This window comes from Oncorhynchus kisutch, unplaced genomic scaffold (assembly GCF_002021735.2).
Source record: "Oncorhynchus kisutch isolate 150728-3 unplaced genomic scaffold, Okis_V2 Okis02a-Okis13b_hom, whole genome shotgun sequence".
Classification (NCBI taxonomy): Eukaryota; Metazoa; Chordata; class Actinopteri; order Salmoniformes; family Salmonidae; genus Oncorhynchus; species Oncorhynchus kisutch.
Genome location: NW_022261979.1, coordinates 5,124,232 through 5,145,846, shown reverse-complemented (window position 1 = coordinate 5,145,846; position 21,615 = coordinate 5,124,232). Strand labels below are relative to the sequence as shown.

The window sequence follows — 21,615 nt, the reverse complement described above, 5'->3', positions numbered from 1 at the left end:
CTGAGAGCAGAGGAGGCACACGGGGAAGACCATTACAGTCATACAAGTGGTGAAGATGACAGGGTCCACATACCGAACAGCACCCTATTCCCTGTATAGTGCACTACTTTAGGGCTATGGTAAACAATCACTATAAAGACTATGTGTGCCTGTGTGTGTGTGTCTCTGTGTGTGTGTGTGTGTGTGTGTGTGTGTGTGTGTGTGTGTGTGTGTGTGTGTGTGTGTGTGTGTGTGTCTGTCTGTGTGTGTGTGTGTGTGTGTGTGTGTGTGTGTCTGTGTTTATATGTCTGTATGGGGGGTGGTGGTAAACACACAGGTGGTTAAGATAATGGAAGCGATACTACTGATTTACAAGCAGGTAGGATCCTCACCTAAAGAGTTGAGCATGGACATCTCCAGAGACATGTCAGAGTAGCTCTTCATGGACATGAAGTCCAGCACTGAGCTGCCCTCTCCCAGACCTGTCCCATCAGCCATCTGGGCAAATACACACATCTGGAGGGTCAACCATGTTGGGCAAGCAGGATGGACACACACACACACACACACGCACGCACGCGCACGCACACACACGCACACGCACACACACCAACCACTAAACAAAATCACTGTAAGCATATTCAATTGAACAGCTGTAAAATACCTGCATATCGTAAATGTTGCTCTTGGTTTCGTCTGGTAACGCCATGTTTCTTTTCTGAAACACAAGACGACATGTTACTACCACATTAACATAATGTTAAACCCAGCTTCTACCACTAGTTTAAACTAGTTATATACCGAGCTTCTACCACTAGTTAAAACTAGTTATATACCCAGCTTCTACCACTAGTTAAAACTAGTTATATACCCAGCTTCTACCACTAGTTAAAACTAGTTATATACCGAGCTTCTACCACTAGTTAAAACTAGTTATATACCGAGCTTCTACCACTAGTTAAAACTAGTTATATACCCAGCTTCTACCACTAGTTAAAACTAGTTATATACCCAGCTTCTACCACTAGTTAAAACTAGTTATATACCCAGCTTCTACCACTAGTTAAAACTAGTTATATACCCAGCTTCTACCACTAGTTAAAACTAGTTATATACCCAGCTTCTACCACTAGTTAAAACTGGTTATATACCCAGCTTCTACCACTAGTTAAAACTGGTTATATACCGAGCTACCACTAGTTAAAACTAGTTATATACCCAGCTTCTACCACTAGTTAAAACTAGTTAACATAAAAGTAGCAGGAAAAATTATCTATCTGTAAATACCCACGCAACACATGCCCCCTCTAACACAGGACTTACTGTCCCCCCCAGACGGGACCCCCACGGTGTGCTTTAGGAAGTCATATGTGTGACTGCCCCCCCCCCCTAGACGGGACCCCCATGGTGTGCTTTAGGAAGTCATACGCGTGACTGCCCCCCCCCCTAGACAAGACCCCCATGGTGTGCTTTAGGAAGTCATATGTGATGGTGTCCCCCCCCCCCCCCCAGACGGCCCGGGTCAAAGGTAGAGCCCTAGATAGGGCATAGGGGGCCATTTGGGGCCCAGCCTGTATGAGTGTGTTAATGGGGTACAGACCTGTCTGATCTGGTAGACAGCCTTAGAGTGGTCCCCTGCAGTCATCTTATCCAGCAGCCCGTCAACCAAACGCTTAGTAACGTTCCCACAACCTTTAACAAACTCCTGAATACTGGAATGAGGAAGGAGACAGCATTTACACAGTATATACTACAACGTTAAGGCTTTCTCATACAGCACGTTAGATGTGCACAGCAGGAAGGGTAGCAAAATTGTGGTAAATTTCCCCCAAAATTCCCAGATATCCCTGGATTTCCTTATTATTGCATCCTGATTCCAGGAACGGTCCAATGGGAACCCTAGCTCCAGTAATGATACCAGTGCTGCTACAGCATCGACTAACCTGAGAGCACACTGCACCCCAGTCTCATCCCCGTAGGCTGAGTAGAGCAGGTCCATCTCATCAGGCAGCAGGTCTGGGTAGATGGAGTTGTTCTGCAGGGTCTGGGTGTTGTAGGTACTGCTCAGGAACGTCACTACACACACACACACACACACACACACGACGAGCAGAAGAAGGAACCCTTGGAAGAAATTCTCTCTCTCTCTCATCATAGCCAACATTATGAAAGACAGAATCTAGAACGTCTAAGCAGCAGGAGGTCCCATTGACTTGTTTACATGGTCAGGACATGTATCCAACGTGTTAGCTAACCGCTAAGCAGCAGGAGGTCCCATTGACTTGTTTACATGGTCAGGACATGTATCCAACGTGTTAGCTAACCGCTAAGCAGCAGGAGGTCCCATTGACTTGTTTACATGGTCAGGACATGTATCCAACGTGTTAGCTAACCGCTAAGCAGCAGGAGGTCACATTGACTTTTTTACATGGTCAGGACATGTATCCAACGTGTTAGCTAACCGCTAAGCAGCAGGAGGTCCCATTGACTTGTTTACATGGTCAGGACATGTATCCAACGTGTTAGCTAACCGCTAAGCAGCAGGAGGTCACATTGACTTTTTTACATGGTCAGGACATGTATCCAACGTGTTAGCTAACCGCTAAGCAGCAGGAGGTCCCATTGACTTTTTTACATGGTCAGGACATGTATCCAACGTGTTAGCTAACCGCTAAGCAGCAGGAGGTCCCATTGACTTTTTTACATGGTCAGGACATGTATCCAACGTGTTAGCTAACCGCTAAGCAGCAGGAGGTCACATTGACTTTTTTACATGGTCAGGACATATATCCAACGTGTTAGCTAACCGCTAAGCAGCAGGAGGTCCCATTGACTTTTTTACATGGTCAGGACATGTATCCAACGTGTTAGCTAACCGCTAAGCAGCAGGAGGTCCCATTGACTTGTTTACATGGTCAGGACATATATCCAACGTGTTAGCTAACCGCTAAGCAGCAGGAGGTCCCATTGACTTTTTTACATGGTCAGGACATGTATCCAACGTGTTAGCTAACCGCTAAGCAGCAGGAGGTCCCATTGACTTGTTTACATGGTCAGGACATGTATCCAACGTGTTAGCTAACCGCTAAGCAGCAGGAGGTCACATTGACTTTTTTACATGGTCAGGACATGCATCAAACGTGTTAGCTAACCGCTAAGCAGCTTTGTACTTTCTGTACATACCCTTGTGTCTCCTGTCATCTTTGAAACCCAGTGTTGTTAATCCAGGAAGGAGCTTATTGGACAGAGAGCTCAGGTCCACAGGGTGGGTCTCCTCCTCTGGGAAGCAGAGACAGAACAGGTACTTCCCTCTGTGTCACATGGTATAGAACATCTTGGACATTTATCTGATACAGTACATCTATACAGGTTCTATATCTGTGTCCCAAATGGCAGCCTATTCCCTATGTAGTGCACTACTTTTGACCAGGGTCCATTGGGTCCATAGGGCTCTGGTCAAAAGTAGTGTACTATATAGGGAATAGGCTGCCATTTGGGACAGTGAGTTTCCCACTGGATAATACCAGAGAAAAGTAGGGAACAAACCTTTTGCTTCTGGATTCAGCTGATTCACTACAGTGTACAACAGATTACCATCAGGCTCTTTCCTCAGGAAACCCATCTGAAAATACAGGAACACAAGAACCATGTGGTCACTGGGACACTAGAACCATGTGGTCACTGGGGCACTAGAACCATGTGGTCACTGGAACACTAGAACCATGTGGTCACTGGGGCACTAGAACCATGTGGTCACTGGAACACTAGAACCATGTGGTCACTGGGACACTAGAACCATGTGGTCACCGGAACACTAGAACCATGTGGTCACTGGGACACTAGAACCATGTGGTCACCGGGACACTAGAACCATGTGGTCACTGGGACACTAAAACCATGTGGTCACTGGGACACTAGAACCATGTGGTCACTGGGACACTAAAACCATGTGGTCACTGGGACACTAGAACCATGTGGTCACTGGGGCACTAGAAACATGTGGTCACTGGGACACTAGAACCATGTGGTCACCAGGACACTAGAACCATGTGGTCACTGGGACACTAGAACCATGTGGTCACTGGGACACTAGAACCATGTGGTCACTGGGGCACTAGAACCATGTGGTCACTGGGACACTAGAACCATGTGGTCACCGGGACACTAGAACCATGTGGTCACCGGGACACTAGAACCATGTGGTCACTGGGACACTAGAACCATGTGGTCACCGGGGCACTAGAAACATGTGGTCACTGGGACACTAGAACCATGTGGTCACCGGGACACTAAAACCATGTGGTCACTGGGGCACTAGAACCATGTGGTCACCGGGACACTACAACCACATGGTCACCGGGACACTACAACCATGTGGTCAACAGGACACTAGAACCATGTGGTCACCGGGATAACTAACTAAACATAGATCAACCCTGGCATCCACTTTAAATATCCATCTATTAAACCTGACTCAAAGCCAGGGATTCGAACCAGCAACCCTCCGCTTCTCTAACCTCTAGTCTAGCAGTCGTATCTGATTAAAACACACTATTGTATTGAGTACAGTACCTTGGACCTGGGCATATAGCAGCTGATCATTATGTACAGTGTTTATTTGGGATTTAACACTATTTTGGTTACTACATGATTCCATATGTGTTATTTCATAGTGTTGATGTCTTCACTATTATTCTACAATGTAGAAAACAAAGAAAAAGAAAAACACACATAAAGAAACTTGGTAATGTGTCCACTACCGGTCAAAGCTTTTACAACACCGACTCATTCCAGGGTTTTCTTTTATTTGTACTATTTTCTACATTGTAGAATAATAGTGAAGACATCAACACTATGAAATAACACATATGGAATCATGTAGTAACCAAAAAAGTGTTTTAAAAAAAAATCAACATATATTTTATATTTGAGATTCTTCAAGTAGCCCTTTGCCTTGATGACAGTTTTGCACACTCTTGGCATTCTCTCAACCAGCTTCATGAGGTAGTCACCTGGAATGTATTTCAATTAACAGGTGTGCCTTCTTAAAAGTTAATTTGTGGAATTTCTTTCCTTCTTAATATGTTTGAGGCAATCAGTTGTGCTGTGACAAGGTAGGGGGGTATACAGAACATAGCCCTATTTGGTAAAATACCAAGTCCATATTAAGGCAAGAACAGCTCAAATAAGCAAAGAGAAACGGCAGTCCATCATTACTTTATGACATGAAGGTCAAGCAATACGGAAAATGTAAAGAACTTTGAAAGTTTCTTCAAGTGCAGTCGCAAAAACCATCAAGCGCTGTGATGAAACTGTCTCTCATGAGGACCGCCACAGAAAAGCAAGACCCAGAGTTACCTCTGCTGCAGAGGATACGTTCATTAGAGTTACCAGTATCAGAAATTGCAGCCCAAATAAATGCTTCACAGAGTTCAAGTAACAGACACAACTCAACATCAACTGTTCAGAGGAGACTGTGTGAATCAGGCCTTCATGGTCGAATTGCTGCAAAGAAACCACAACTAAAGGACAACAATAAGAAGAATAGACTTGCTTGGGCCAAGAAACACGAGCAATGGACATTAGACCGGTGGACATTAGACCGGTGGAAATTTGTCCTTTGGTCTGGAGTCCAAATTGGAGATTTTTCAACCGTACTGTCTTTGTGAGACGCCGTGTGGGTGAACTGATGATCTCCGCATGTGTATTTCCCACCGTGAAGCATGGAGGAGGTGTTATGGTGTGGGGGTGCTTTTCTGGTGACAATGTCTGTGATTTATTTAGAATTCAAGGCACACTTAACCAGCATGGCTACCATAGCATTCTGCAGTGATACGCCATCCCATCTGGTTTGGGCTATCATTTGTTTTTCAACAGGACAATGACCCAAAACACCTCCAGGCTGTGTAAGGGCTATTTTACCAAGAAGGAGAGTGATGGAGTGCTGCATCAGATGACCTGACCTCCACAATCACCCGACCTCAATGAGTTGGACCGCAGAGTGAAGGAAAAGCAGCCAACAAGTGCTCAGCATATGTGGGAACTCCTTCACGACTGTTGGAAAAGCATTCCAGGTGAAGCTGGTTGAAAGAATGCCAAGAGTGTGTAAAGCTGTCATCAAGGTAAAGGGTGGCTATTTGAAGAATATCAATTTGTTTAACACTTTTTTGGTTACTACGTGATTCCATGTGTTATTTCATAGTTTTGATGGTCACTATTATTCTACAATGTAGAAAATAGTAAAAAATAAAGAAAAACCCTGGAATGAGTCCAAACATTTGACTGGTACTATATATATATATATATAAACCTTGGAGTTGGGCATGTATCGGTTGATGCGGTCGTGTGCTTCATCTGCAGCGTGCTCCACCAGGGCCAGAACGTGTTCCTCCGCTGTGCTGTCAGTCAGGCTGCAGGCGTTCCCCTCTGGCTCATACAGGTAACTGCTGGGACCACAGAGATGCACACGGTCACTCCACAGATCACTGGTTAATAGAGGTGACTGCTGGGACCACAGAGATGCACACGGTCACTCCACAGATCACTGGTTAATACAGGTGACTGCTGGGACCACATTCTGCCGCCCCTACAAGAATAGTCCCAGTAAGCAAAATTATGTTGAAACTAGGTATTTTTTTTCCAGATGTTGAATTTCCAGATTTTCAGTTCTAAATGAAAGCTGAAAATATTAATTAAATTATTTAATTAATAGACATATAATTTTGGGCCAAATCAAGGCTAGTCCAGACCGGACAAAATCTGAAACAAACAGAAGTGTATGATGGGTTTAGAGTTGATCCGGATTGGACTAGAACACAACGTCCGTGTAAATCAAGGCTAAATCCAAAAAAGACGTCAGCGTCGGTCCGTGCGTACTGTGGTATAGTGGCTTTATTCATCCTGATTCCTGTCACTAATCAACTTGTCTCTTTGAGCTCTGAATATCAGCTACTCCAACTCCATCAGGAGGAGTTGTTATCCTGAGCCTATTTGCTGTGTGTTTACACAGCGGGAAATGACCAAGTATTTCATGTTTTCACTATGAGCAGCTCGTAAAAACATTGATGGATACAAACTTGAAACCACTGATCATGACAATTTAGCCCACGGGATGAAACTCCAGGACAAAAGTTGTGAGTAGCCTGATTGTCCATTTGACTTTGACCTGTCCTGTTGTTAGGATGTGTTGTTTGTTAACATGTCAGCACTTTTCTATTTTGACGAGGCATCATTTAGGCTCTTTGATGGGAGAAACCTGTACGATATAAAACGTTTCCATCTCATTACATTGTCATCCATTTTATCTCCAGCCTGTTGGCTACAGAAAAGGACACCTACTCTTTCTATCTATATCTGTTACATGATGGTAGATGACTTTATTGACAGAATGTTGGTGGTGTGTCGCAGCGACGCGTCTCTCCGACAGCACCCTGGAGAGGCGCGACAGGAATGGACAAGATAAATATTTTGAGTCTCTTCCTTTGTCAAAATGGGCACTGCTTATCATAGTGTGGCATCAGCTCTCACCTAAAAAGCCCTTAGGACACTGGCTGAGAGAAATTGTCATTATTTTGGGGCAGAATTATGTGTTGTTGTAAATGCGCCTTGGTCAGTTTAGCTCAGAAATGGCTAAACTCATAGAGAGTAGGCCAGTCCATTCTACCTGATGACTTCCTTCATATCTTTGATGTCTTTGGGTTTCTTGGATTTCTTGGCCGACGCCGACTCCACGGGCATGGAGATGACCTCCGGAGGGGGCTCCTCAGACGCCAAGTCCTCGTCCCCTAAAATGGCCGCCTGCTGAGAGAAATCCATGTCCTGCATGAAAGACATGCTGCGCTTCAGTGCTAACAGCCGCTCCTGTAAACAGAGCAGAGCCACAGAAAAAGAGCCAAAGAGAGAGAGAGAGAACCACAGGGAGAGAACCACAGGGAGAGAAAGAGAACCAAAGGGAATTGCTTTATACTCCATTTGCCAAAACTCAGCCAGAGAGTGATAGGATGGCTGGTGGGATGGCTGGTGGGATGGGATGGCTGGTGGGATGGGATGGCTGGTGGGATGGCTGGTAGGATGGGATGGCTGGTGGGATGGCTGGTAGGATGACTGGTGGGATGGGATGGCAGGATGGGATGGCTGGTAGGATGACTGGTGGGATGGGATGGCTGGTGGGATGGTGGTGGGATGGGAAGGCTGGTGGGATAGGAAGGCTGGTGGGATGGTATGTCAGGATGGGATTGCCGGTGGGATGGCTGGATGTTATGTCAGGATGGGATGGCTGGATGGGATGGCTGGATGTTATGTCAGGATGGGATGGCTGGATGGGATGTCGGGATGGGATGGCTGGTGGGATGGCTAGATGGGATGGAGGTGGAATGGGATGTCAGGATGGGATGGCTGGATGGTGATGGAATGGGATGTCAGGATGGGATGGCTGGTGGGATGGCTGGATGGGATGGTGATGATTGTTAGGAGGGAAAACATTGATCAAACATCTTGAGTCACACGTCTGCCTTCTATCTGCTTAGTTGTTCTACAGTCTCCTGAATACTCTGATAAAGAAATATACAAGGACGTTACAGTGTGGTGTGTTTGAAGTAAAACCACACAGAGGCAAATCTGTTTCACAAAGCCAGAGAGGAAGAAGAATGACCAACATGTGAAACGACAGAGAGAGAACAGAAAAGGACAAGACAAGGGGAAACAGGACTCCACCAGCGAAGACATCTGTCACAGGAAAGGGAAATACATGGATGGGTTATGAACATCAGCATGCACAACAAATCATACACTGACAATGACAATCTATCCGCTCCTCGTAGAGACACTACTCATTACTTTGCTCATCATCTTGAAGCCAGTGTGCAGCAGTTTCTTGGCAGCCTTGTAGTAAACGGTCTCTGGGCGGTTATACACCATGGCATTATCACACATCAGCTTGAAGTCCGCCTGCAACAGAGGAAGCAACCGCTTTACAACAACAAGCTCCCCGCCACTCAATTAAAACTGATACAAATACTTCAACACAAATATTTGTTTAATTGAAGCAAATAAATATCCTCCCTTTGAAAACACTATCAATGTTATAAAGGTAACCATTATGTACAGCACACACTTTCCATTTCCACAAGTTATATCAACGTGATAACGCCAAGGCTCTTTCACAATTCATCTTTCCCTGATTCCTTGTATCTTCTATCCTTGTCGCCTTCTCAAAATGCTCAAGGGGACCATCTCCTCCATCTCCTCCAATACAGTTGAGAAAGAGGTGAGGAATCACTGAAAGACGTATTGAGATACATCTCAAAATGCTCAAGGGGAGGCCCGTTGGACCTTCTCCTCCAATACAGTTCAGAAAGAGGTGAGGAATCACTGAAAAACGTAGTGAGATACATCTCAAAATTCTAATCATGACAGTTCCTGTGATCTGTGATGGACAGATCGCCATGTGGTCGCTTGTAGCATCACCTCACCTTGAACTCCGTGACGGTTTTGTACTCGTTGTCTGTGATCTTGTCGTTCATGGTGCTGAAATCCATGGGGTGTTTGATTATCACAGAGTAACCTGGAGCGATGGCGTCTGTCACTGGGAAAGTGAAGAAGCCATGGGCATCCTTCCTGGAAAGACAAACAGAAGTCTTCGTACCGACTGAACTGACTTTCATGTCACCAACAGGCATAATCCAGAGATGGATCTGTCACTGAACACATTTACATGCGCACAGTATTCCAGATAGTAGCTCATATCCCACTTCAGGTCTTATTCGGGGTAAGCTGTTTACATGCACCTTTGATATGTGAACCTGACAGCACAGAACATGAAAAACAACACTCATGATATGTGAACCTGACAGCACAGAACATGAAAAACAACACTCATGATATGTGAACGTGAACCTGACAGCACAGAACATGAAAAACAACACTCATGATATATGAACCTGAACCTGACAGCACAGAACATGAAAAACAACACTCATGATATGTGAACCTGAACCTGACAGCACAGAACATGAAAAACAACAGTAAACGGGATAAAATGTTGACATGCCGCAGTATCCCGTCTAAGATCAGCATATCCCAGGCATCTTATCCTGGTTTTTCCTAACCAGGATACAAACTGATGTGTTTATATGTGTCAACTCAAAAACAGAATAGTTGATCATTTGGAATAATAACGGGATAATTGGTGTTCATGTAAAGTGGTCCATGTTGTCAGAGAGCCGTACCTCTGAAGCTGGCGCAGGAAGTGTTCCAGGAGCTGCTGTCGAGGGGTGCACTCACTCTCTGAGGGAAGAGACGATCACAACCTGTTTTACATTAGCCTTTAACACCTCAGATTACTATGGATGGACAATGTATGTTATGATTAAGCAATAAGGCCAGAGGGGGTGTGGTATAAGACCAATGTACCACGGCTAAGGGCTGTTCTTACGCATAACACAATGTGGAGTGCCTGGATACATCCCTTAACCGTGGTAACAAACCCCCGAGGTGCCTTATTGCTATTACAAACGGGTTACCAACGGAATTAGAGCAGTAAAAATAAATATTTTGTCATACCCGTGGTATACGGTCTGATATAGCACAGCTGTCAGCCAATCAGCATTCAGGGCTGGAACCACCCAGCTTATAATCAGTAATAACATGTGTAATAACACAACAACACAAGAGAACAGCTAGATTATTACCCGGGGCTGTCCTGCAAGCCCTAACAGGCCGGTCTCCTTGTTGCTCCACCTCTACCTTGATGTTGGGGTGAAACTGGTCCATCACCTCCGGCTCCATCTCAGACCTCTCCCTCTTCCTCTTCTTCTCCTCCTGCTGCTGAGACAGATACAACAGGAGTCAGTGACATGGTCCTCATTAAGCTACTGGAGATGGCCCTATGATATTCCTATCTATTATGATTAGGGTTAGTGTTACTGCTGCAAGTATGGTGTACAAATGAGTAATTATAATGCGTGCTAGACTGTAGCAAAGGCATTAATGTACAGTGTTGCCAAACACAAACCAGGAGGTCTCCAGTTCCACTATCTCCTGTAGGACCAGGAGGTCTCCAGTTCCACTATCTCCTGTAGGACCAGGAGGTCTCCAGTTCCACTATCTCCTGTAGGACCAGGAGGTCTCCAGTTCCACTATCTCCTGTAGGACCAGGAGGTCTCCAGTTCCACTATCTCCTGTAGGACCAGGAGGTCTCCAGTTCCACTATCTCCTGTAGGACCAGGAGGTCTCCAGTTCCACTATCTCCTGTAGAAACACGAGGTCTCCAGTTCCACTATCTCCTGTAGGACCAGGAGGTCTCCAGTTCCACTATCTCCTGTAGAAACACGAGGTCTCCAGCTCCACTATCTCCTGTAGGACCAGGAGGTCTCCAGTTCCACTATCTCCTGTAGGACCAGGAGGTCTCCAGTTCCACTATCTCCTGTAGGACCAGGAGGTCTCCAGTTCCACTATCTCCTGTAGGACCAGGAGGTCTCCAGTTCCACTATCTCCTGTAGGACCAGGAGGTCTCCAGTTCCACTATCTCCTGTAGAAACACGAGGTCTCCAGTTCCACTATCTCCTGTAGGACCAGGAGGTTTCCCGACTATAGGATCTCCAGGAAAACATTATAGGCTCTAGGGATCAAGTAAGCTTGCTGCAAGTAAACATTTCATAGGATGCTGTATACCATGTGTCTCCTGTACATACGACTAATTAAACTTGAGACTTGAGTAATTAAAAGCCCAAAAACGTTTCTCACCTCAAAACTAATACCAATGTTTGGTATCTTTGGCAGCATGAAAGGCTCGACTGCCACACCAGTGTGACTGGGCACAACAGTGGGCAGGCCCACACCACTGGCAGAGGCAGTAGCAGCCTCTGATTCATTCTGCTCCCGCTCTCTCTTCTTCCTCTTCTCTTCCTGTCAAAGATTAAACATTCATTGATTGATTATTGGTTTTTTTTGTCTTTAAATGACAACCTAGCTCACTTTATGTCATGTTATATGGTATGCTTTATTTGAAAGGTTAACTCCCAAGTTGCACCATATTCCCTTTATAGTGTGCCCACCTTCTGACCAGGGCCCATATGGGTCTGGCCAAAAGTAGTGCACTATATCGGGAATAGGGTGCCATTTGGGCCAGACCCTTGTTCCCCTCATACTCACCTTCCGTCTTCTCCTCTCCTCATCATCTACGTGTTTGTCTTTCTCCTTCTCAGACTTTTTCTTCTTCTTCTTCTTTTTGTCCTTGTGGCGCTCTCGTTCATGGTCTGACCTGTCGTCGTAGTAACTGGAGTCATGGCCGGAGCCTGAGAGTTCTGTGATCTCACTTCCTCCCACTTTGAGCACCAGCTTCAGCTGCTTCTCAAAAGGCTTGTCCTCACAGTCTGAAAACAGAGACCACATTTAGCTGAGTGATGGGTCATGCCCAGTGCAAGATCAACAAGCATGATCGTCATCCTAGCAGAAGATGTGGTGTGTGTGTGTTACTGTGTAATAAGTGATGATAAACATTAGCTACCCATCACAGATATCTATCTGCGGGGCAATGCTACCACTACGACAGGATAAACTGGCTGGCGTTAAAGCCAATATTATGCATACTCAATCTTGATAAGACCTGATACACATCCGTCATAATATTCATTGGTAATGCTTATGGCAGCAAGCAACATAAGTTGATGAATAATAAACTACAACAGAAGTTGAGGAATAGTAAATTAGCACTAGCGCTGCAGGACGATTCAGTCAGCTGGCCAGACAGTAGGATAACGTTAACTGCTAGCTAGCTAGGCTAGCAAAAAGGGACAAAGCCGGGCATTGAATTTGTTTTCTTTGCTCACTTACCATCAACTGTTCTCCACTCCGGCTTGTGCTTTTTATGCTTCTTCCCCATGTTTGTTGTGTTTAAATTAAGCGAAAGCGTCTGGTAATCAGGTATCTGTATCTAATAATTGTTTGCATTAAAATGCGATCCATACCCCGATAACCCGGAAGTACATTTCCCACAACAACGCATCTACTTCAGGTTCAACAAAACTGCGCGCTAAATTCGAGTGACGTTCAGTCGATTCCGTACCAAAAACGAAGGTAAGCAATTTTTGTGAAAACTTCTTGAATGAAAGCTTAACAAAAATAAATGACGATTCGTAATAGCTGTATTACACACGTAACACTAGTAACATCTCCTGCTAGTGAGATCTAGCAACAGAATAAAGCGTGTCACTCTGCGACTTTAACTAGTAATGTTGGTGTAGCTAGCGAACATTAGCTAGGTAGCTAAATGCTGTGAGCTTGATGCTTTGCATTGAATGTGTTGTTGTCATACTAGCTAGCTAATTATACTTATTTTTTTACTTCTTATGCATGTTGGTGATGTCAACATGTAATGTGTACTGCTGCCGAGACATTACATTAGGCTGAGCAAGGAGTTTTTGTATTTCCACCCGAAAATGATTTAATTTTGACATACATTTTAATCTCTGAAGGTATGGAGGGCGACAGAATGGAGGTAGGGGATCTGAAGCAGAACCCCAACGACACGAACAACATCCATGTGGAGGTTCACGTCAAATCTACCAGGTTCTAACTAGCTAGTGTATCTTTAAAAGCTCTATTCACACTGAACTAGTATTACAGTACTAGGGAATGAAAGTGTCCCAAATGGCACCCTGTTCCCTATATAGTGCACTACTTTTGAAAAGGGCCCTCCTTAAATGGTGGGCCCTATCAGCCCTTGTCAAGAGTAGTGCACTATATAGGGAATAAGGTTGCCATTTGGGACACTGGCCATTATGTAATGATTTATCCCAGCATGTTAGTCTTTTCAAAGTTGTATTCATTACATGCTTCCATTCCTTTCTCCTTGTCCCTAACAACACTGCTCTCTGTCGCTCTCTCTCTCCTCTGTCTGTTCTCTCTCTCTCTCTCTCTCTCTGCGTATTACACTGACTACAGCACTGCCAAGAGGTCTGACGTGAAGATGCACGTCTTGAACCTGCTGAACCGTCATCGGATGGTGTTCGGGGCCTTCAGGTGGACAGAGTTTGACGAAGACTTCCTTATCAAACACGTCCAATCAGTGGCCATAGTGGACGCTGAGAGAAAAGTAAAGTACTATGACAGCCTGACGACATTTACTGTTGTTCTAACTCTTTTTTCCTCTCTCTCTCTCTCTCTCTCTCTAGCTGCTTGAGATAAATAATGTCCCGTAGGAAACTCATTAGCACATACAGTCTGTCTTAGTGGCACGTTAATAATACATTTTCAGCTGTATGTTGATGCATCATGGGATAAGTCGGGTGGGTATAATTTGTGGAACTGGTTCCAAGAACTTAGTAAATAACAAGGTTGCCAACAAACAACACATACAAAGTTGTATAGAGGCAGATTAAGATACCGGGTAGGAATGGGCTATTTCATTACGTTTTTCACTCACCACGTTTATTCCCGAAAAAATGTCTGTCCTCACTCTGGTAGCCTATGGACAAACATTAAGAATAAGCTACGTGGTGAGTTGATGCCTATTCGGCAGCTAGTTAGTGAGGTGACTTGATCATGTTACTCCTTGTACTTACAACGTTTTTGGAACAGATTTCTGTTGGAACATTCCACTAACTATACCCACCCGGATGAGTCCCAAATGTCACCCTATTTCTTATCCAGTGCACTACTTTAGACCTGACCCCTGGTATTTAAAAAAAAAGCAGTAGTGTACTATAAGACACATGTCTGATGTTTGGGTTGTTTTCCTCATACAGCCCATAGATCTGAAGAGCTGCAGTCTGTCCATCCACATCTTCACCCTGAATGAGGACGGGCCCAGCACTCTGAACCTAGAGGAGGAGGAGCTCTCTGCAGCCAATCACTGGCTCTTACCAGCCGGTGGGCGGGCCCATGTTAACAGAGATTCTACTAGTTGACTGTTCTATATGTAGTTCTATGGTTGCCAGGGTGATGTTTTCTTACTCCCATGTGTGTGTTTTTCAGCTGAGTTCCATGGCATCTGGGAGAGTCTGGTCTATGAGAGCGGGGTCAAAACACAAGTAAGAAACATTTCGGATACGTTCCAAATGGTACCCTACGGGCCCCATAGGGCTCTGGTCAAAAGTAGTCCACTACATAGGGCATACGGCTTCATTTGGGAATCAACCTTAATAACCTTGTGTTATTAATGGAGTGTTATAGAGAGATGTCAGTGGTACTACATTGATGTAATTATTTGACCTCCATCCTGTTGTCTTTCTCTTTTCCCCTCTAGCTCTTGGATTACGTCTCAACCACAATTTACTTCTCTGACAAAAACGTGGACAGCAACCTGATCTCATGGAACCGAGTTGTTCTGCTTCATGGTAACGGAAGCAGGACCTTGATAACTTGACACATGAATATAATAATAAATATGATATTATGATATAATATGATAATATAATATAGTAGTAACTTTGATATTAATGTATAATATCCTATGATTATTCCAATGTGCTGTATATAATATGATAATATAATGGCTGTGTCAACTATAATGCGGATACATGTGATATCTGTAAAAAGGGATATGATTTAGATTGTGTGTCTATATTTGTACCACGTTAGGACCCCCGGGCACAGGGAAGACGTCTTTGTGTAAAGCTCTGGCCCAGAAGCTGTCAATCCGACTATCGAACCGGTAAGAGAGAGCTCTCTGAGGAAAGGGCTTTGGCAGAATCTTGTTGGACAATGTTTTTCACCACCTCTAGCCATTCCCACCCACCACATACTGTATTCCCAAACGTACATATTGTCCTGGTTTTACCTTGTGTTTTAACTTCAATGTTTTATTCTCTATTAATCAATGCAATATCCATGTAATTCATTGTCTTATGACGTCCATATGGGTCCTATAAACTTCCTGTCCTGTTCTTCCTGCAGGTACTCTTACGGGCAGTTTGTTGAGATCAACAGCCACAGTTTGTTCTCCAAGTGGTTCTCTGAGGTACAGTTGGCTCTTCCTGCTTCTCGTTACATGTCTCATTGAATTTACTGGAATAAACGTTATTAATCCCACAAGGGGAAATTGGATTTGTCCACAGCATCAACATGTATAAATGATTTATTGGTATTGTTTGACTAAAAACATGTAATGTGTCTGTCTTCCAGAGTGGGAAACTGGTCACTAAGATGTTCCAGAAGATACAACAGCTGATAGATGACAAGCAGGCTCTGGTGTTTGTTCTCATTGATGAGGTAAAGCAGGCTCTGGTGTTTGTTCTCATTGATGAGGTAAAGCAGGCTCTGGTGTTTGTTCTCATTGATGAGGTAAAGCAGGCTCTGGTGTTTGTTCTCATTGATGAGGTAAAGCAGGCTCTGGTGTTTGTTCTCATTGATGAGGTAAAGCAGGCTCTGGTGTTTGTTCTCATTGATGAGGTAAAGCAGGCTCTGGTGTTTGTTCTCATTGATGAGGTAAAGCAGGCTCTGGTGTTTGTTCTCATTGATGAGGTAAAGCAGGCTCTGGTGTTTGTTCTCATTGATGAGGTAAAGCAGGCTCTGGTGTTTGTTCTCATTGATGAGGTAAAGCAGGCTCTGGTGTTTGTTCTCATTGATGAGGTAAAGCAGGCTCTGGTGTTTGTTCTCATTGATGAGGTAAAGCAGGCTCTGGTGTTTGTTCTCATTGATGAGGTAAAGCAGGCTCTGGTGTTTGTTCTCATTGATGAGGTAAAGCAGGCTCTGGTGTTTGTTCTCATTGATGAGGTAAAGCAGGCTCTGGTGTTTGTTCTCATTGATGAGGTAAAGCAGGCTCTGGTGTTTGTTCTCATTGATGAGGTAAAGCAGGCTCTGGTGTTTGTTCTCATTGATGAGGTAAAGCAGGATCTGGTGTTTGTTCTCATTGATGAGGTAAAGCAGGCTCTGGTGTTTGTTCTCATTGATGAGGTAAAGCAGGCTCTGGTGTTTGTTCTCATTGATGAGGTAAAGCAGGCTCTGGTGTTTGTTCTCATTGATGAGGTAAAGCAGGCTCTGGTGTTTGTTCTCATTGATGAGGTAAAGCAGGCTCTGGTGTTTGTTCTCATTGATGAGGTAAAGCAGGCTCTGGTGTTTGTTCTCATTGATGCGGTAAAGTATGAATAGCCTACAACAGTGGTCCAGAGCTCTTCCTGGTCAGGTCATGTGGTCAGGAACAACTCCAGGCCCCAGTTAACTCCTACACATGTAACTTTAGGACCCAGTTAACTCCTACACATGTAACTGCAGGACCCAGTTAACTCCTACACATGTAACTGCAGGGCCCAGTTAACTCCTACACATGTAACTGCAGGACCCAGTTAACTCCTACACATGTAACTGCAGGGCCCAGTTAACTCCTACACATGTAACTGCTGGGCCCAGTTAACTCCTACACATGTAACTGCAGGGCCCAGTTAACTCCTACACATGTAACTGCAGGGCCCAGTTAACTTCTACACATGTAACTGCAGGGCCCAGTTAACTCCTACACATGTAACTGCAGGGCCCAGTTAACTTCTACACATGTAACTGCAGGGCCCAGTTAACTCCTACACATGTAACTGCAGGGCCCAGTTAACTCCTACACATGTAACTGCAGGGCCCAGTTAACTCCTACACATGTAACTGCAGGGCCCAGTTAACTCCTACACATGTAACTGCAGGGCCCAGTTAACTCCTACACATGTAACTGCAGGGCCCAGTTAACTCCTACACATGTAACTGCTGGGCCCAGTTAACTCCTACACATGTAACTGCAGGGCCCAGTTAACTCCTACACATGTAACTGCAGGGCCCAGTTAACTCCTACACATGTAACTGCTGGGCCCAGTTAACTCCTACACATGTAACTGCAGGGCCCAGTTAACTCCTACACATGTAACTGCAGGGCCCAGTTAACAACTACACATGTAACTGCAGGGCCCAGTTAACAACTACACATGTAACTGCAGGGCCCAGTTAACTCCTACACATGTAACTGCAGGGCCCAGTTAACTCCTACACATGTAACTGCAGGGCCCAGTTAACTCCTACACATGTAACTGCAGGGCCCAGTTAACTCCTACACATGTAACTGCTGGGCCCAGTTAACTCCTACACATGTAACTGCAGGGCCCAGTTAACTCCTACACATGTAACTGCAGGGCCCAGTTAACTCCTACACATGTAACTGCAGGGCCCAGTTAACTCCTACACATGTAACTGCAGGGCCCAGTTAACTCCTACACATGTAACTGCAGGGCCCAGTTAACTCCTACACATGTAACTGCAGGGCCCAGTTAACAACTACACATGTAACTGCAGGGCCCAGTTAACAACTACACATGTAACTGCAGGGCCCAGTTAACTCCTACACATGTAACTGCAGGGCCCAGAATAACTCTGTATTTGATGACCAGGTGGAGAGTCTGACGGCAGCGCGGAAAGCCTCCCAGTCCGGAACGGAACCCTCAGACGCCATCCGAGTGGTCAACTCTGTCCTCACACAGCTGGACCAGATCAAGCGGTCAGTCAGACATGTTCAGTTCATCTGCTGTGGTGGGTCACACATTAAACCCCATAGATTCAGAGGCAACAGCTCATGAAAGCTCTGTTTAACATGATTTCCTATTACTGGTCAAAAGTAGTGCACTATGTAGAGAATAGGGGGCCATTAGCCCTATGGGCCTTGGTCAAAAGTAGTGCACTATATAGGGAATAGGGGGCCATTTGGGATACATCCATGTTCTCTACAAGCGGCTGTGGGATTCTACCACTTCATCCTCCAGTGTGTTGGTGTGTATGTCGTTTAGCCCAGCTGATCTTCCTGTATATCCCAGGCATCCTAATGTTGTGATCCTGACCACCTCCAACGTGACAGAGAAGATAGACCTGGCGTTTGTGGACAGAGCTGACATCAAGCAGTACATTGGCCCTCCGTCTGTAGAGGGCATCTTCAACATCTATCTGTCCTGCCTGGAGGAACTGATGAAGGTAAAAACACACCAACATCTATCTGTCCTGCCTGGAGGAACTGATGAAGGTATAAACACACCAACATCTCTCTGTCCTGTCTGGAGGAACTGATGAAGGTAAAAACACACCAACATCTCTCTGTCCTGCCTGGAGGAACTGATGAAGGTAAAAACACACCAACATCTCTCTGTCCTGCCTGGAGGAACTGATGAAGGTAAAAACACATCAACATCTCTCTGTCCTGTCTGGAGGAACTGATGAAGGTAAAAACACACCAACATCTCTCTGTCCTGTCTGGAGGAACTGATGAAGGTAAAAACACACCAACATCTCTCTGTCCTGCCTGGAGGAACTGATGAAGGTAAAAACACACCAACATCTCTCTGTCCTGTCTGGAGGAACTGATGAAGGTAAAAACACACCAACATCTCTCTGCCCTGTCTGGAGGAACTGATGAAGGTAAAAACACACCAACATCTCTCTGTCCTGTCTGGAGGAACTGATGAAGGTAAAAACACACCAACATCTCTCTGTCCTGTCTGGAGGAACTGATGAAGGTAAAAACACACCAACATGTAAATTTAATGAATACAATAGGACCTCTTTGGGAATGTTTTTTTTTTGGAACACTGAGTAACTTTGAAATGTGCTGAAAAATGTGTCTGTAACTCTGGGGTTCGTAACTTTGGAGTTTCTTACCGTAGGATACAGTTACTCTGTTATTGAGGAGTCCTTTCACTGACACGTTTATGTTCAGTACCAGGTCTTCACCAAGGTGTTGTACCGAAACATCAACAGAGGTAAAAATCATTTGTGAGTTATATTTCCTTTTTCTACGTTGTGTGTAGTGCCAGATCGTGTACCCCAGACAGCCACTGCTGACCATGTTTGAGCTGGAGACCATGGGCTTCAGGGAGAGCAAGGTGTCGGAGCTCAGCCTGGTTCTCAGGGACATCGCCATGTGAGTCCCAGCCCTCCGTAGCGCTGTCGTTCATATCTCAGACCTGCCACCAAGCTACTACCCTTGAGAAGTGTGTGGATTGGATTGGATTGTATCGGAGTAGAATTGATACTACCCTTGAGAAGTGTGTGTGTTGGATTGGATTGTATCAGAGTAGAATTGATACTACCCTTGAGAAGTGTGTGTGTGTTGGATTGGATTGTATCGGAGTAGAATTGATACTACCCTTGAGAAGTGTGTGTGTTGGATTGGATTGTATCAGAGTAGAATTGAAAGCTGTTTTGTGCTTATTTCTCTTGTGGACTGTTCCAGAAAGAGTAAAGGTTTTAGTGGCAGAGCGCTGAGGAAACTACCCTTTTTGGCCCATGCTCTTTTTGTGAAGGTTTGTAAACGTTTTCAAATGTTTCACGCAGCATGCAAACAGTTTATTTTTTAAACAAACATTTTAAACATGAATTCAATGGGAAGATATTTTTGATCTAAAATAAAGTGTAGTATTTTCATATGGAAAGAGTGCTACTCATTGCGTTTCTATGCAACAACAACGTGACTTGCCTATGATTCCTTACCAGACCCCGACAGTGGTCCTGGAGAGGTTCCTGGAGGCCATGGACCTGGCAGTGGACAAACAGATCGAGGAGAAGGACAACCTGGTCAACTGTCTGTGATCTACAGGGACACTGTCTCAAATAGCACCCTATACCCTTTATAGTGTCTGTAGGGATCTGGTCAACTGTCTGTGATCTACAGGGACACTGTCTCAAATAGCACCCTATACCCTTTATAGTGTCTGTAGGGATCTGGTCAACTGTCTGTGATCTACAGGGACACTGTCTCAAATAGCACCCTATACCCTTTATAGTGTCTGTAGGGATCTGGCCAAAAAGTAGTGTGCTAAATATGGAATAGGGTGCTATTTGGGACCTGTCTCAGACAGTCTGGACCTGTTTTACCCAACGGTTGATGGACACGGTCTCTTCTGGTATTTCATGTACATTTTATTTCCTGGTTAAACAATATACATTTTATAATCATATTTTTCTAACCACTTCAACGTTGACCAATTTAGTTTTCTCACAGACAGTGTGTTTTACCATTAGAGCACTATATTAAAGATGGCAGCCGTCAACCAGTCGGTCATGTTCTGTGGAGACTTCCTGAAGCTTGTGTTGCTACTGCCGAGCGTCATCAATGTTAGGTGCGTTCTCAGCACGTTTTAAAAAGCCTGAGATGCAGTCCTCTCTTGATACGTGTGACTATAACGGCTTTAATTTCCTAACCCAAGACGGCATGTCCCGAATGGCTCCCTATGATCCCTATGCATTGCACTACTTTGGGCCGTGACCCATAGGGCTATGGTCAAGCGTAGTGCACTATATGAGGGAATAGGGTGCGATATGGGAGACGCCCCCCCATATGTTGTTTACAGCACATGTATTCATTACTCTGTCTGCTTGTCTGATGTTTTCTATGTGAGCTTGCTGTTTCCTATACGTTTCAATAGTTGCGATTAGAAACACAGCCTTTCTGTTATTGTAAATGAATGCAAATGCCCCCAATAGGAGAGCTTCAATGGAAATGTACAAATTCTGATTTAATTTCTAATCCTGTGGATGTTTTTTTGATACTCAAGGATGTTCCATGTATTGTGTGCTGCCTTCATATGGTCTCTTCATTTAAACTCAGGATACACATGTTCATAACTGACCTGGTTTATTTATATATAAAACATTGGATTATTCAACTCTTTAAAAACA

General features: G+C 44.7%; 2 protein-coding genes across 9 annotated transcripts in view; one reads left to right on the top strand and one right to left on the bottom strand.

The window, feature by feature from the left end:
• brd9 (bromodomain containing 9) overlaps positions 1 to 12,971 on the bottom strand; it is a 15,863-nt gene extending 2,892 nt beyond the window's left edge. The window contains exons 1-15 of one of the 8 annotated variants that reach the window (XM_031811763.1): positions 12,811 to 12,971; positions 12,130 to 12,350; positions 11,722 to 11,883; positions 10,668 to 10,800; positions 10,206 to 10,263; positions 9,450 to 9,594; positions 8,815 to 8,925; positions 7,643 to 7,776; positions 6,290 to 6,422; positions 3,526 to 3,601; positions 3,163 to 3,258; positions 1,923 to 2,055; positions 1,580 to 1,691; positions 644 to 697; positions 372 to 477 (exon numbers count right to left, since the gene is read on the bottom strand). In XM_031811763.1, coding sequence (XP_031667623.1) covers positions 372 to 477; positions 644 to 697; positions 1,580 to 1,691; positions 1,923 to 2,055; positions 3,163 to 3,258; positions 3,526 to 3,601; positions 6,290 to 6,422; positions 7,643 to 7,776; positions 8,815 to 8,925; positions 9,450 to 9,594; positions 10,206 to 10,263; positions 10,668 to 10,800; positions 11,722 to 11,883; positions 12,130 to 12,350; positions 12,811 to 12,859 — 1,723 coding nt within the window. In that variant the 5' untranslated portion in view covers positions 12,860 to 12,971. Of the gene's footprint in view, positions 1 to 371; positions 478 to 643; positions 698 to 1,579; positions 1,692 to 1,922; positions 2,056 to 3,162; positions 3,259 to 3,525; positions 3,602 to 6,289; positions 6,426 to 7,642; positions 7,840 to 8,814; positions 8,926 to 9,449; positions 9,595 to 10,205; positions 10,264 to 10,667; positions 10,804 to 11,721; positions 11,884 to 12,129; positions 12,351 to 12,810 lie in introns of all 8 variants that reach the window. The other 7 variants (XM_031811756.1, XM_031811757.1, XM_031811755.1 and 4 more) reach the window with 7 other exon arrangements.
• Positions 12,956 to 21,615, top strand: trip13 (thyroid hormone receptor interactor 13). Its single transcript, XM_031811768.1, has 15 exons — positions 12,956 to 13,053; positions 13,452 to 13,545; positions 13,921 to 14,071; positions 14,724 to 14,847; positions 14,953 to 15,008; positions 15,224 to 15,314; positions 15,559 to 15,631; positions 15,874 to 15,937; positions 16,102 to 16,188; positions 18,342 to 18,448; positions 18,762 to 18,915; positions 19,746 to 19,858; positions 20,171 to 20,240; positions 20,431 to 20,511; positions 20,587 to 21,615. The coding sequence occupies exons 2-15, from the start codon at positions 13,454 to 13,456 to the stop codon at positions 20,599 to 20,601; spliced, it is 1,278 nt and encodes a 425-aa protein (XP_031667628.1). The 5' UTR covers positions 12,956 to 13,053; positions 13,452 to 13,453; the 3' UTR covers positions 20,602 to 21,615.

What these genes read in the sequence shown, in the direction of transcription:
- trip13 (XM_031811768.1), top strand. Translation starts at nt 13,454, where the DNA reads ATGGAGGGCGACAGAATGGAGGTAGGGGATCTGAAGCAGAACCCCAAC. An exon ending in AGAGCGGGGTCAAAACACAA is followed by an intron (nt 15,009 to 15,223) that starts GTAAGAAACATT and finishes TTTCCCCTCTAG; the next exon opens with CTCTTGGATTACGTCTCAAC. An exon ending in CAGCTGGACCAGATCAAGCG is followed by an intron (nt 18,449 to 18,761) that starts GTCAGTCAGACA and finishes TGTATATCCCAG; the next exon opens with GCATCCTAATGTTGTGATCC.